This window comes from Theobroma umbraticum, unplaced genomic scaffold (assembly GCF_002168275.2).
Source record: "Theobroma umbraticum cultivar Fairchild unplaced genomic scaffold, ASM216827v3 scaffold_95.0, whole genome shotgun sequence".
Lineage (NCBI taxonomy): Eukaryota > Viridiplantae > Streptophyta > Magnoliopsida > Malvales > Malvaceae > Theobroma > Theobroma umbraticum.
This window is the reverse complement of record NW_018397257.1, coordinates 6,594,781-6,609,222: the sequence shown is the minus strand read 5'-3', so window position 1 is coordinate 6,609,222 and position 14,442 is coordinate 6,594,781. Positions and strand designations below refer to the sequence as shown.

General features: G+C 37.7%; 2 protein-coding genes across 4 annotated transcripts; one reads left to right on the top strand and one right to left on the bottom strand.

Annotated features, from left to right (window-relative positions):
• The first annotated feature begins 214 nt into the window (after window positions 1-214).
• Window positions 215-5,980, top strand: IVD (isovaleryl-CoA-dehydrogenase). 3 transcript variants are annotated; one of them, XM_021423490.1, is made up of 16 exons: window positions 215-368; window positions 482-638; window positions 777-860; window positions 976-1,033; window positions 1,200-1,324; window positions 1,423-1,467; window positions 1,953-2,001; window positions 2,112-2,221; window positions 2,741-2,817; window positions 3,249-3,299; window positions 3,391-3,455; window positions 3,758-3,912; window positions 4,007-4,047; window positions 4,131-4,185; window positions 5,277-5,333; window positions 5,468-5,726. In XM_021423490.1, exons 2-16 carry the CDS (start codon window positions 528-530, stop codon window positions 5,648-5,650), a joined length of 1,266 nt encoding a protein of 421 aa, XP_021279165.1. In that variant the 5' UTR covers window positions 215-368; window positions 482-527; the 3' UTR covers window positions 5,651-5,726. The 3 variants fall into 3 exon arrangements, with proteins under 3 accessions (XP_021279165.1, XP_021279164.1, XP_021279166.1); XM_021423489.2 differs by lacking the exon at window positions 215-368 and having other exon boundaries at window positions 394-638; XM_021423491.2 differs by lacking the exons at window positions 215-368; window positions 5,468-5,726 and adding an exon at window positions 5,733-5,980 and having other exon boundaries at window positions 396-638.
• A 627-nt stretch (window positions 5,981-6,607) lies between these two features.
• Window positions 6,608-14,073, bottom strand: ARF4 (auxin response factor 4). Its single transcript, XM_021423488.2, is given in 14 exon segments — window positions 6,608-6,793; window positions 6,796-6,965; window positions 7,620-7,810; window positions 7,890-8,632; window positions 8,715-8,877; window positions 9,420-9,495; window positions 9,614-9,733; window positions 11,677-11,841; window positions 12,176-12,266; window positions 12,380-12,464; window positions 12,564-12,746; window positions 13,003-13,059; window positions 13,200-13,268; window positions 13,270-14,073. Coding segments are annotated over 14 exon segments (2,421 nt in total). The 5' UTR covers window positions 13,546-14,073; the 3' UTR covers window positions 6,608-6,761.
• Window positions 14,074-14,442: the final 369 nt, after the last annotated feature.

Below are 14,442 nucleotides of genomic sequence, written 5' to 3'. Positions count from 1 at the left end.
AAAATATTTAATTTACTTAATTTTTAAATATGACAACTGAAACTGACAAAATTACCCAATTGCGAACCCGCAGATAGCGTAACGTAGAGGGACACGTCTCATGAAACGGATCCAAAGGACAAGGAAATGAGTTCTCTGTCCTTATCCAGACCAACGTGGAATTCCAAACTCTTGCAAACTGAAACTTCAAAGTGAAAGAATGAATAATAAAAAATAATATAAAAAGCATAAGCCTCGACAACTCAACTATCGGACTGCTTAGTCAGGTACCCATTAACTCAGCGCAAACTGAGCCAGCTCAGGAACAAAACGACCGGGCCAGTGTCTCCCACCAATAGAAAATCACCACGCGTCAGTCGGCAAAACGGGTACCAGAATTTCTCTAATATTTGACTTGAGTGTAGTAATCCTATAACTAGGAAACGAGCCATATTTCCGGTCTTCTTCATCTTCTTCTCACTTCTCAGTATTTAAATTATAGTAGAACAGAGAGGATCAGGCAAAGAAAAATAGACAAGTGCAGAAGGATGCAGAGGATATCGGCAGCAAGGTCTTTATGTGGCAAAATTTTGAGAAAAGAAAGACAACGCGCTTTCTTTTCCTCAACCTCCTTGCTCTTCGACGACACTCAGTTACAGGTCTCTCTTCTCTATTTCTCAATTGTTTTTCCAAAAATAAAAAATTGGGATTTTACGTTTGACATATGGTTGGATTTCATGTCCAGTTTTTGATCTTACATTTTCTTTAATTTCCATTTTGTGGGGTAATGGTGGCAGTTTAAGGAAAGTGTTAGGCAATTTGCACAAGAAAATATTGCTCCTCATGCTTCCAAAATAGACCAATCTAATTCCTTCCCCAAGGTTCGAATTCAACTTACCTTTCTTCGTTTTTGGTGTCCTTTCCTTTTTGCTTTGGATTTGTTTTTTTTTTTTTTCGTTTGATTTCTTTGAATATAGTTGCTTCTCCATTCTCCAGGAGGTTAATTTATGGAAACTCATGGGAGATTTTAATCTCCATGGAATAACTGCCCCAGGTAAAAACTTATCACTTTTTCCGATCAAAGGATGACCAAAGAACTGTGAAACGAAATGAATTCCATATTAGTTTTTTGAATTCATTTATTCTAAACTCATTTTGCTTAGGCCTGGAACGTTGGTTTATTTGTTTTCCTGAAAATTGCATTTGTGATTCTCTTGTAGAGGAATATGGGGGACTTGGTCTTGGTTACTTGTATCATTGCATAGCATTGGAAGAAATAAGCCGAGCTTCGGGCTCTGTTGGTCTTTCCTTTGGTGCTCATTCTAATCTATGCATCAATCAGTTGGTAAACCAAATAACTAACTCTATGTTGTTCTAGTTACATCTACTGTCTTCTAAGAGGGTCCTAAGGTGGTTTTTTTTTTTTTTTTTATGGTTTTGTAGGTGAGGAATGGAAGCCCTGCACAGAAAGAGATGTACCTGCCGAAGGTTCTATTTCTAGTGTTTCATTTTCATTAATTTCCAATTCAGTGTTTTATTGCTGACATGTTTTATCCAAAGACTCTAGTTTTTTGTACGTTTGTAGAACAATAGTGTTCATTGATCATCGTGCTATGTTGTACAGTATTTTCTGGCAAATGTATTGCTATAATCAGAATTGCCTGGGATTTTTTATATTGCTTTATGGTCAAACTGGAGTTTCTTATAATTAGGACTTGTTTTCAATGTGTTAGTATTCGTTAACTGTTTGTTTCCTTTCTGCCCCCTCAATAACATTTTTACATTTAATAGAATATTTTGATATTGTGATCCCTTTCTCTCTGGCTTCCCTCCAACACTATGTGTACCAATGTAATCTTCTCTCTTTGGTTTTGATTAGGATGGTATTATAAGTCAGTGCCCTGCCCCTTGTATTATTCTTTATTTTGGATTCTATCTCCTTGATGACATACCCACCATCTCTCTTTTTGTAGCTCATCAGTGGAGAGCATGTAGGCGCTCTTGCAATGAGTGAACCCAATTGTAACTTCCTAGAACCTTTCTTAAGATTATGCCTTACAATTCTAAACATTGCTCAAGCTGCACAGCTCTTGATCATTTTATCTGGCTAATCTGTTTTGCATTCTCTGCAGCTGGCTCTGATGTTGTTAGCATGAAGTGCAAAGCCGATCGAGTTGGTGGGGGCTATGTTCTCAATGGGAACAAGATGTGGTGCACTAATGGTCCAGTTGCTCAAACATTGGTATTTCTATTGAGAATATATTTACATTGTTAGGCATGGCTATGGTTAATTTTTTGTATGCTGGTGTTACTTGATTAATTTTGCTAAATATATTTGCTTCCAGAATGTGTAATTCTCTTTTAACCCTCATTAAGCTAAAGTAAAAGGCTGTATACTGTACTCTATTGATACAACAACAAAGACTGCCAGAATTGACTTTGTACTAGAAACAATTCTGTTGATGAACGCTTTGTCTGTGTCTTTTTGTTTCTACCAAGTTCCAACTCTTACCCACCATTGAGCTAAAGCTAAGAGTTTCTGAATATGCTTACATTTTCTTTGTTTTTTCCCCCCTCCCCCCTTCTGACATGGATAAGTGGTAAACTCCCTTTCTTGCGTGTCTGATTGTAAAAAGCTATGTCTCATGTGGATAGCGTTAGTCTCCGCTTTCAGCATACAACTGTTCTTCTGCATTGATTCTTGTGTTTTTTTTTGAAATGCATCAATTCTCGTGTTATACTGATTCATCAAATCTTTCAGGTTGTTTATGCAAAAACAGATGTCACAGCTGGCTCAAAAGGAATCACAGCATTTATTATTGAGAAGGGAATGCCTGGGTACTTGCATCCGAGCTATCTCATTGTCTTCTATTTTAAAAGATGGGAAAGTTGAACCATTTGTCTATTATAAAACTTGTACATTTGGGGTGATAGCCCATACGTTAAGTAGTCTTGCTTTTGGATGTTGTATATGGAACACTAACAATTGGACTGTAGAGAGTAGGAACCTGAGTATCCTTTACTAAATGGCAGATTGCGTGCCTGGGTTGCTTTTAAATACATCAAGGCAGAAATCAATATACTCTTTATTTGTTCAAATAATTTTGTTTCCCCAAAGAAAATGGAGGTATTATCTCCAACATATATGCATTTTTCCTAAAATATCTTCTTTAAAGATAAAATGAGACTTGCATCTAGGACAGGAATATAATAGCAAAATTAGAAATTAGATTTATTCATTAATCTTTTGATATTTTGATAATATGCAGATTCAGTACTGCTCAGAAATTAGACAAACTTGGGATGCGAGGAAGTGATACGTATGTCTGCTCTGCTGTAAATGAAGTCATATATTTTGAAGTCCATTTCTGCTTCTCCCTTTCATACTAATAATGGTGATGGTCTGAGCAGATGTGAGCTTGTCTTTCAGAATTGCTTTGTTCCAGAAGAAAATGTTCTTGGAAAAGAAGGAAAAGGTTTTGCCTCTAAAAGCTTTTCCCTCCTCTTCAGGTTATAGGAAGGAATATTGAGTGATAGCACAGCTGCCTAATCAGATGATGCCATGGGATTTTGAACATGATCCCTCTGCTCTACTTTTTGAAGAAAATCTGCTTTAGAAGCAAAGAGTATTTAAAAAGAAAAAAACTGCTAGAGGAGGATACTCTTGATTATGCAAGTGCTATGCAAAGTTGTTTGCATTTATGTTTCTTCATTGGTAGTGAGGAATTATAACTTTTGCTTGTATTATATTGTAATTGTTGGTTTTGGCTTGTTGCAGGGGTTTATGTATTAATGTCAGGACTAGATTTGGAGAGACTTGTTTTGGCGGCTGGGCCCCTTGGTATAATGCAGGCATGTCTTGATGTTGTTCTTCCTTACATACGAGAAAGGGCGCAGTTTGGCCGCCCCATTGGGGAATTTCAGTTTATACAGGTTTGTAATTATTGTTAACAGAAGCTATCTTGATAATGTCCTGTGGATGCTTGTCTTGGAATCTTAGATTAATGTTCTTACCCTGCTATTACAGGGTAAAGTTGCTGACATGTATACGTCTCTACAATCATCAAGGTGTAGCACTGTGATGTATAAATTCTAGAGTCTTTCTGAATTTACTTTTCATATGGCAGAAGTTGTTAACTTTCATTTTTCAGGTCCTACGTGTATTCTGTTGCAAGGGACTGCGACAATGGAAGAGTTGACCCTAAGGTTTAATTCCTTTTCTTTTCCCATTCTCCCGATTCCTGATCTGAAAAATTGTATGTACCTATTCTTGTATGAAAGTTGATAAGTTCTTCCAATCTGGTCTTTATGTGCAATATTGCGAGGTCCATTATATAGTGTTATCATCAAATTGTCTTTTAATAATGCAGCCCTTAACAGAGGTTCTTTTTTTTTTTTTAAGGGGGGGGGTTGTGGGGTGTGGTGGGGGTGTTGCTGGTGGTGGGTGATTGCCTACATTTTTCTTGGCTATTCGCAATTACTATGAATTCTTACTACATTCAACTTGCTTAAATTTAATCTCTTTTATTTTCCCCCTCTCCAATAAAAAGGTATTGCAAATGCTATCTGCTCCGCAATCAGATAACATGGAGTTCCCTCTCTCTCTCTCTCTCTCTCTCTTGCTTTTAAATTAAATTTTCATTTGTTCGACAACAGTGAGTATGCTCTATTTGACCCTTGCCAAATGCAGCATTGTGAAAGATTCATGTAATGTGCCAGACTTTCATGTAGCCAGTATTTGTTTTCTGCATTGCTCACACGCACATGAATATATCTCATATAATTAACGGCTGCTGTAATGACAAAACATGGTAGTCACAATTGAAGGCCCTTAATAGATCAGATGAACAACTTAGTATAATGTTCCATATGGTTTGTTCATCTGTTGCATGGGCACCTTTTTGTGCAATATATCTAATTCACACATCTAGCTTAAGGCAGTTGATCAAGTGTGTATAAATGCTACAAAGCTGGTTCATAATGGTTTTAACTTGCTCAAATTCAACAAGGTTTTATGAGTAGATGCCATGGGAAGATTGTGTCTTCTAATTTTCTTTCCTTCACATTTTTTTTATCCGATCACCTTCTTGTTTATGATACTTAAATCAGTATGTGGAAACAGCTTTAATTCACAACACATTTCTTTTTGCTTTTGATGTTCAATTTTTGTTATCTTGAATTCTTTTGATGATAGATCACTTCATGGAATATAAATTAGAGAGGTTTATGTCCTCATATAGCAGCATAGCACACTTAAACTCGTGCATGCCATAACTTTTCTGGATGCAAAATTTCAGGACTGCGCTGGAGTTATACTTTGGGCAGCTGAAAGAGCCACTCAAGTTGCTTTGCAGGTGAAGGATTTATTTATTTTTATTCACATTTTTCTTTTTATGTTGTTTATGCAATAATGCAACTAGTATTAAGACGTGCAGACTAAAAGCTGACCTCATGCTTAAAATGATAATAACATGTTGATCTGCAAAAGGTATATAAGCATGTGAACTTTGACAAGACTGAAGAGTGGTTGCAGTTTGCCTCTTCAGCTCTCCATTCATGTATCATAGAGCACATGAGTATCCAGTCAATTGGTATTTTGCTAATTCAGCCTAGACCTTTTTCACATCTTGCTCTTTCTGAAAGTGTCAAACCGATACATGGAGGTCATTAGCATATTCTGTAGTTTTGTGATCTGATTAATGCTATTAATGTATTATCAAACCATTTGTTTGTGTTCATGTTCGACTTTGCAGGCTATACAATGTCTAGGGGGGAATGGATATGTAAATGAGTACACGACGGGCCGTCTGCTTCGAGATGCCAAGCTATATGAAATTGGGGCAGGAACTAGCGAAATCAGAAGAATGGTCATTGGTCGTGAGCTTTTTAAGCAGCAGTAAACTAAGGAGACTGTGAAAATTGTCATTACAATACTAAAGATTTGCTTGCGTGTAGACACTACAGAAAACAAATCATGAAAATAATATTTTTTCTCATAAAACAGCTAGCTATTGATTCGGATTGCATTTTATGACCTTTTGTTGATGAACAGAGAATCAGGGTTCGTCGTAGATTAATATGGTTAATCTATGGTTAGTCTTAAATCAATTATATCACAAAATCTATAAGCGAGAGCCCGCCGTGATTGATGGTGGCGGTATGAGTAGCCTCATCACCTGCTAGCCTCATTCATCTGTTGTGATAGTGATGAAGGGCGATGAACAGGTCCGGGGTGATTGGCACCCGAGTCCGCCCTTTACCCAAATTAGGCTTAGTTCTTTTGATCAGAAATTATGGAGGGTGGGATGGGGCAGGGGCAGGGGCAGGGGCAGCAAATCTTTTCAAAGAAAAAAGGTAGCAGCTTGTAAGCAGTTGCCGACAACATAAACCTCCTGCGCATTGCAAGGTCCCAAGGGAGAACAAACACTTTGAGGTTTCAGAAAACAAAAAGTTTTTGCTCAGAAAAAACGGAAAGCCAATTTTGAGAGTCATGGCCGAAATGTAAAAGCGGTTTTTAATTCATGTGGATTGTTACCACAAATCACGCATTGAAATGACCCTCTAAGAGACAGTGCATGGATCCGATTATGGTGCCACACATTGTTGATGACTCCACAAAGCACCAGGCTTGAATCACTTCAATCAAGTTCAATTGTCAAATACCATAAGGCCAGAAAAGGCCACTTTTAGCTTCCGACATGTTCATTCGATGATGTCAAATACTTGCTAGATAGCTTAAGGGTTCAACAAGTTGTGCACACATTGCAAAACACAACACAACACTAAAAACAAACACCGATCCTCATACCCTTATAACTGTTGGAGAGGAATCTGGCTGGCCCACTGAGGAAGACTTAGATGCTTCCATTATCACTGGTGCTTGCTCCAGACAGCTCTGAGTATCGTCACTGGCCATTCCTATGGTCATCTTCTCCACTTCTTCTTGGGTGTATATGTGGATCTTGGACACCACGTCACAAAATTCACTGCAAACAGAAAAAGCTCATCATATGCAAGGATATTTTAAACACAGCATAAGTCAACTAGTTTCAATGAGCATTTGAAACTTTGCAAACAAGGTTTGAGCAGTTTTCCCTTCCGAACAGGGCTGATGAACACTATGAAGAATTACTTATTACATTGTTATAAGTTTCTTAGCCCCCGTCTCTAGTTTCCTGTCTTACTGCTTTCCAAGCTTGTGTCTAACAATACAAAAATCATTCATGAATCTTCGATTTATGATTTTAAAGAAGTTGCTTTCTTTTTCTTACTGAGCCATAAAATATGGGAGGTCCAGATAAGAGCATGCAATGAAAATGCCAAACTCTCATTTAGTCATGCCCCTTGGCCTATGCTTCTTATTCACCCTGCCTGCTAGATTTGTTGACCACAAGGATTCATTTAATTCGATGAGAACAAAACATTGTGGCATCACTAACATGCGTTTTAATTGTGCAAAGCTCAAAGAAATGATGCAATGCTCAAATGAATTGTAAAAGGGAGAAAGTATAGCAAAAAGATCTAACATCTCAGTTACTATTTGACTTTAATGGACAACGCCATAAAGACATTGGATGTGCATAATTATTATAATGCATGCAACAAACTGAATACTGGATAGCAAGGAGAGTGAAACATACTGCCACGGGTCATCTCCAACCACCATTACATCATTCTCACTGTCAGTATACAAAACTCGCCACCCTTTATCAGCATCTCTTAAAAGGCCTTCCATACTGAATAGATGTTCTAGTTCAGTCATCAAGTCCTCATATCCATTCAGTCTTGAGAGATCAATGGCTCTTCCAACCAAGCTGCCTTGCTTGTGAACCTTCACTTGGTCAAGTCAAAGTCACTATCAGAGCAATAGGAGGTAAAGTTAAATTCACTTTGACCATAAGATAACTTACCTTCGTACAACTCCTCTTACCAGAATTTTGTGAGTTTGGCGTGGGTGATTCTGCAGTCAAGGAGAACCCAAAGAGTTTACATCCAGCCACATTTCCTTTGAAGCAGTCATCCTGTTGGTTCCTCAAACTTTTCCTAAAAGCAGGACTCGCAATACTCTCTAATGGCTTATGCTCATTCAATGGATTTGGTTTTCTGACACTGTCCACAATAATCCCCGTCTTAACTGACGAAGGATTAAACGAGACATTGCCTCTTAGAAACGTAGATGTATAAGAGCTCATTGTAGGATCCTGGCCAGCTTTGTAAAAGTCACTATAAGGAAAATACATATTTCGAAGGCCTTCTGATGCCAGCGGATAGCAATTGGTTTTGGGTGCTTGATGCATGTTGAAAGAATTGCAACCAAGATTGGTTTTTGCCCAAATGCCAAGGTTAAGATCAGCCTTCTGTGTTAGGGATCTCAATGGGCAAATTTCTTGACCTTGCAAGACCTTCGGAAACACATTAGATTCTGCAAAGCCTGTGTAAGTGGTGGTGCGAGCCCTTAGAAACTCACTAATATTAGTCTTTTCAATTCCTGTTGACACAAGACTTTGATGTGCTGGAGACTGCATCTCAAAATCGAGCGGGCGGTTTACAGTATCACGTTCGTATAGGGGTGATACGAAACCTACATTTTCTTGACCTTGCAAGACCTTAGAGGATCTTACTGATTCCTCAAAGTCCAAATATCCACCCCCTCCTGAAGAAAAGAACATTTTAAAGAATGCACATATAAATCAAGAATTGCAACACTACAACCATTCTAGTTAAAAGATTCATACCTGTGATGGGGGTGTCAGGTGGAGCAGCCTGCAGACCTGTCCGCAGTTTCTTCAACCTTGGTGAAGATTGAATACTCAAGGGTGGGAGAGAGACAGAAGGATCAATTTCCCAAGGGGACACTCTCTCTTGGTGATCACTCACAATATCTTCGTCCCACCTAACCTGTTAAATGTCATAATAAAGATCTTAAAATGTCATACAAGATCCATTTTATAGCTTTAAATTTTTCTTCTTCCATGTATCAACACAAAAAATGCAAAGATAGAAAAAACAAAAAAAAAAAAACATGTGCATGTCTATGCATTTAAACTGAAGGCCTCAATGTCTGATGATAGGAACAATTTATTTTATTTCATTTTTAAATCCTAAAATCAACCCCAAACATGAGCCAAGTTGGAAAAAAGTTTTTGACAATGACGCTACAGAACTCTTAAGTAAGAAGGTACAAATGGATTTTCGATCAGACAGTTGGAATATAGTGAATTTGGACACCTTCATAGTTGTTTTGTGCATCAATTACTTGCCATTCTTAAAAAATAGTTTATCAGAGTTCCTCAGTGTTCTGCATAACATACATATGTACGCATGTAAAGTGTTCTGATGAAGACCATATATATAAACTTGTCAAGTGTTGTGATAGAGACTACACCTGATAAACTATACAAACAAAAGCATAAGTAGACAAGCTAATATTAGGAACTCACCATTAAGCATCTCCACTTTGAGTTGGGCCATCTATAAGGATCTGAGTCCCCTATTCCCGTCACCACACCACTACATCTGCAGGAAAGTAGTTACTAGATTATATTCTCAAAATAAAACTATTAACGGGGTAAATGGGAAATGAAACAGGAAGGAAGTTGATTTTAGTCATGATCTGCAATTAGTTCAACAAGACCTTCTCTCAGGCGAATCATCCATTTCAAATCTCATTTTGAATCTTGTTCCAGTGCACACTGGATTAGTGATGCTTTTAATATACTTTTGGAAGGGTACAACAAACTCTGCATGACTGGCCCTGCATTTCAGCAATTTGAACAGGCTTACCATTTCATTTCACATCATATGCATCTGAGTACGCATTTCAAAAAGGTTTACAAGCTCGGCAACACAAAAACTGAATCATATTCCAACATGACAAAATGCATATCAAACTTCCAGAATGTACCTGGAATGCAATTTTCTAGAGCTACTTATAATCAAAAAGTTTAATCGTAGGAGCTGCTTTGCAGTCAGTTTTAAAATAGCCTGAATATTTTTCAAATGTACCATTCAGGCATTCAGTTATTGCAAAGCTCCTCATACTACTTCAAGCATCAGTTTCTCTTTTGATACTTCCCATGAGCACTAAAATTTTCAACCTAGTAAAGAACAATATTTGTGCTCTGCTTTTAGTTCATTTTCACATTCCCAAAATCCTTCTTTATTCAAGATTTCATTAGGTGAATCCTCTGGAATTGTAGGGCCAAACATAAAAGAAAATAAAATCTCCAAAGATGACCAGGGAGTTGAATGCAAGGATTCACAAAGTTTGCATTATGCTTATTGTTACAGTAGTATCCCAACAAGGCTAAATCATATGAGAACAGCAATGGGAATAGAATATAATGAGGTTTAAAGCAGTGCAACCTGCAGCCTTTTTTCCTAACATCTTTGGCTTGTGCCAACTGTTTTAATCCATTAATGTCAGTAATATACTTTATAGGGAAAATGAGTAATGACAAGAAAAACAGCTCCACATACGTTTTTTCGGTATTGTCTCATTCATGAATTTATTTTTGAAAGATTGCTGGAGGTGGTTAGTATTCAGAAAAGTCCAGGCTCTAACCAGCTGGTAAATCAATGTATAAACTCAAAGTTCAAAGTCATCTATGTTCTTTTTGCCTAGCCTTCGATAAATGTTCTTAAGCTAAAGAGAGGAGAAAAGCTCTTATCTAGGTCTGCCTCATGAAAATTGGCTAAGAATTTCAATCTTGTTAAATGGAATAATTAGCATATATAGATGGTCACTTCTCTTGAGGTTAACATCTGATCGTGAATAGTCACACACAGGGAAGTTCTAAAGAAATAAAGGATTTATATAGAGGAAAGGACCATAACACTGTTATCTCCAACACCACCCCGCTACGATACAATCACTGCAACTATATTGACCAATAGCAGATCCACTCAACTAAAGCAGATGTCCATGCTTACCAAGAAGCCATCACCAAAAGTGTCACATGAAACCATCCAAGTCAAACCTATAGCTCTAATACCACCCATTGGAGAGAAGTTGAGGGAGTGGAACAAGGCTTGATACATTATGATAAAGCACCATCTTGACCCAAACGCTTAAGCTACTGGTCATAGGTCCATCCCTATTGTAATTCCTTTATTTCTTTGTTACTCTCTCCTGCTGTGGGACAACTTACAATTAATTATGAAACTTGAAAGCTCCTTTATGCTAGTGGCCATGGTTTTGCACCAAACAAGTTTAATTATGTTTTTGATCGAGCAGCATGTCCAATAACATATTTGTAAAGGCAGTTGCATTTCGTATATTCGCTAGGATTATGCTGAAGAACTGAAGGGACTTTGTCTCTTATCTTGAATCCTGGAGTATTAGGACTTTGCTAACAATGGATCTATGCAAATCCACTACAGTCTTATAATGAGCTAAGGATCAAATACAATAATGCAATTTATTCCAGTTCTTAATTTTTTTCCTTTATAATTTATCCATAATGCTTTTTATTGCTTAGCCTTCATGCTTAGTAGAGTCGGATGCAATTTAATATAAAATATGCATGTGCTATACGCATGCTAGAATACAATTTAGCTCAAGAGGGAGATCAACCACACCAAAATTTTACCACTTTTTGTTTAAATCACTTACCAGCTGATTTCTTTTCTCTTGTTTCATTTTTTCCTGGCCAATTACCAGCTAAGTTCTTGAAGTAAGCAGTAATAGACTCGTACCTTGGACTGTAGAAGACATGAAACATGCTCTTGGTGGATATTGCATTAGCCACTGAAGAAAGAACATTTGGATATGAATTCTGTTTTGCAATAACTGAATCAGGAAGACCATTTCTTGGTCGTACAGCTCTTCTAATTCCCAATCTCAGCTCTCCACCTTCACCCCTATGATGTCCACACAAAAAAAGATCAGAGAACTTCAAATAACTAGGACATTGGAACACATGGCTGCATCAGAACTCTAAACCTTCCATTACATTTCATGTGTCAATAGATTTTTCAGATTTTCCAGTAGCATAAAGCATTTCAATTTATCACGCCAGTAGTATTGGAATGATGATTCTATCTTCCTTTTATAAGTTTTCTCCCTTCGACTAACTTCCAAGTATCAATACAGAATTGTGCCGTCCACTTTAGGAGAAAACATAATGAATTAATTAATTACTGTCAGAAGTTCTATGCATCTTTCAATTTCTTTTTTGGTAAAAACTATTCGCACCTCAGAAAGAGCACTGCATCACCAGCAACAAGATTCTTTTGACTCACAAAAATACTCCAGCCTGTTGTAAGGAGATGCCGCCTTGGTTGACCTAAAAATTAATAAAAATTAAGCTTCATCAATGTTTCTTTCAATTGAAAACACATTCTGAATGCTATAAGAAATATCCACTAACAGAAATGTCAAAACCTCTATCTGAATTACCCCTATATATATGTCGAAACCTCCACTCAACTCCATGCAGGTCTTTGGCAACAAGCTCTTGTGAGGGCCTCGTCTGTTTGTAATCCTGAAATTAAGGCAAACACAATTACATCTACAAAAAATTCTCTAGGATCAACAAGCAGCCTGGTAAAGTACATGAGAGATTAAAAGTACAAGATCACACCAGCGGAGGAAAGCAGTCTTCGGCAGCTCTACGTGGAACAGAGAACCCTCCATGGGTGCTAGTGTCAGAAGCTGTTAGCGTCTTGCAAAACATGTGAGGAGTTGATTTTGTAGGTGATCCTCCACCTCCCTCATCCACACCTAGCTCATCCAGCTGCTTGCTCTCCAAATTAGGCCCTCCCAACTGCACAAAATCCCAAATTAAAATCACTAAAACCATAAATTCGGACTGCCTCTTAGAAGGAAGAGGATGCTGACTAGAATTCATTCAAGTCACTAAAATCCTAAGAAGTTGCACTGTCGAACCCCATTCACCCATAAAACGTAATACCAAAAAGTCACAATTTTCCCTAAGATTGTACAAGTAAAACACACACTCAAATATTCAAAAACCAATATAAAAAGCCAATTGGCCATAGTTTCAGTGAAGAATTATATACCTCTGGCTGAGGAAGTAAAGTGACTTGTGTATAGACCTCATCATTCTCCTTATTGGCCTGAAAGGGAAAAAAAGGAGACTTCAATTTAAGCACCCAAATTTAAAGGAAAAAGGTATAGTTATAACCTTTAAGGGAAGCTAATTATAGGAAGAAGGCAAAGACAAATCAATGTAAAAGAAGAAAAATTGAGTACTTACGAGAAGCTGGACATTCACCACTTTGCAAAAGATTTGAGGAGGGAGATCAAAGGTGGCCATTTCCAAGGGGGGAGAAAGGAGAGGCAGAGGCAACTTGTTCCAAGTGACCCTGAGGGAAGTAAACAACAACATTTCCCTTTTTGGGAAGTGAAGTGAGAGGACCCGCACAAGCACGCCAAAGCTCCAAATAAATGGAAGAGGCACCAGGAGGCGAAGCTGAGTTTGAAGAACATGAAGAAGATGAAGAGGACAAACAGTAAACACAAGCACTGGATTTGTCACAGTCCCCATTGCAAAGTGCAGTCTTCTCCACCTCATTCACTGCATGGTTCAGATCAATTTCCATGAACGCCCCAAGTTTTATTTTTTAATTTTCTCTTCTCACTGCAAGTACAACCACATAACCAACTCCACCAGACAAAATATCAGGAAAACTTCAGAAAAGAGAAGAATGAGAGTATATATAAAAAAGGTACACCAGAAAGCTAAACACTTGAGAAAAATGGGGAATGAAGTAAAATCATTGCCAAGGGATTTTTCATATTTTTTTCAAGGGGTACCCACAAAGCTAGAACATGAGAAGAGTAGAAGAAGATGAACAGAAACAACAAGGAAGTCATGTTTTTGAAAGAGGATACCAAAGCCAGAATGCTAAAGGATAGAGAGTTGAAAGAAAAGGGTGTCAAATAATAACAAGAAATTCAAAGTATGATTCCTCCCCCATTTGCAGGTACTGAGAGGAGGGAGCAGGAGCAGCAGACATAGACAATTGCTTTTAGGAAGCACAGAAACAAAAGGCAAGAAAAGCCAATGTGGTGGTGGCTTTTGGCTTTTGGACTTGAAGAGAGAGAGAGAGAGAGAGAGAAAGGATACTGTGTTGGGTGGGGGGGACAAGCTAAGACAGTACAGAACCCACACTTCCCCAACCCCCCCCCCCCCCAACCCTCATCCTTCTCTCTTTCTCTCTCTTTGCTTTCTTTCTTTATCTCCTTTTATTTTTTTGTTCTGCTTTGAGTTTTCGACTTATTTTCTTTTTTCACTGTGAGGAAGGCCTACCACCAAGACAAAAGGGGGGGTTTTCAATTCGATGCAACAAAAACCAACGTCTCTTTTCAACTTTTTTTTTTCTGAATAAAACAATAAGATAATTCTAACAATTAACACAACCCAATGTAGCTGAAACTCTACTTGCCTTACAAATAATATCCATTTTTGTCCAAAATTTTATTTTTTCCTTCCGTTA

What these genes read in the sequence shown, in the direction of transcription:
- IVD (XM_021423490.1), top strand. Translation starts at nt 528, where the DNA reads ATGCAGAGGATATCGGCAGCAAGGTCTTTATGTGGCAAAATTTTGAGA. An exon ending in ATCTATGCATCAATCAGTTG is followed by an intron (nt 1,325 to 1,422) that starts GTAAACCAAATA and finishes ATGGTTTTGTAG; the next exon opens with GTGAGGAATGGAAGCCCTGC. An exon ending in TCTTGGAAAAGAAGGAAAAG is followed by an intron (nt 3,456 to 3,757) that starts GTTTTGCCTCTA and finishes GGCTTGTTGCAG; the next exon opens with GGGTTTATGTATTAATGTCA.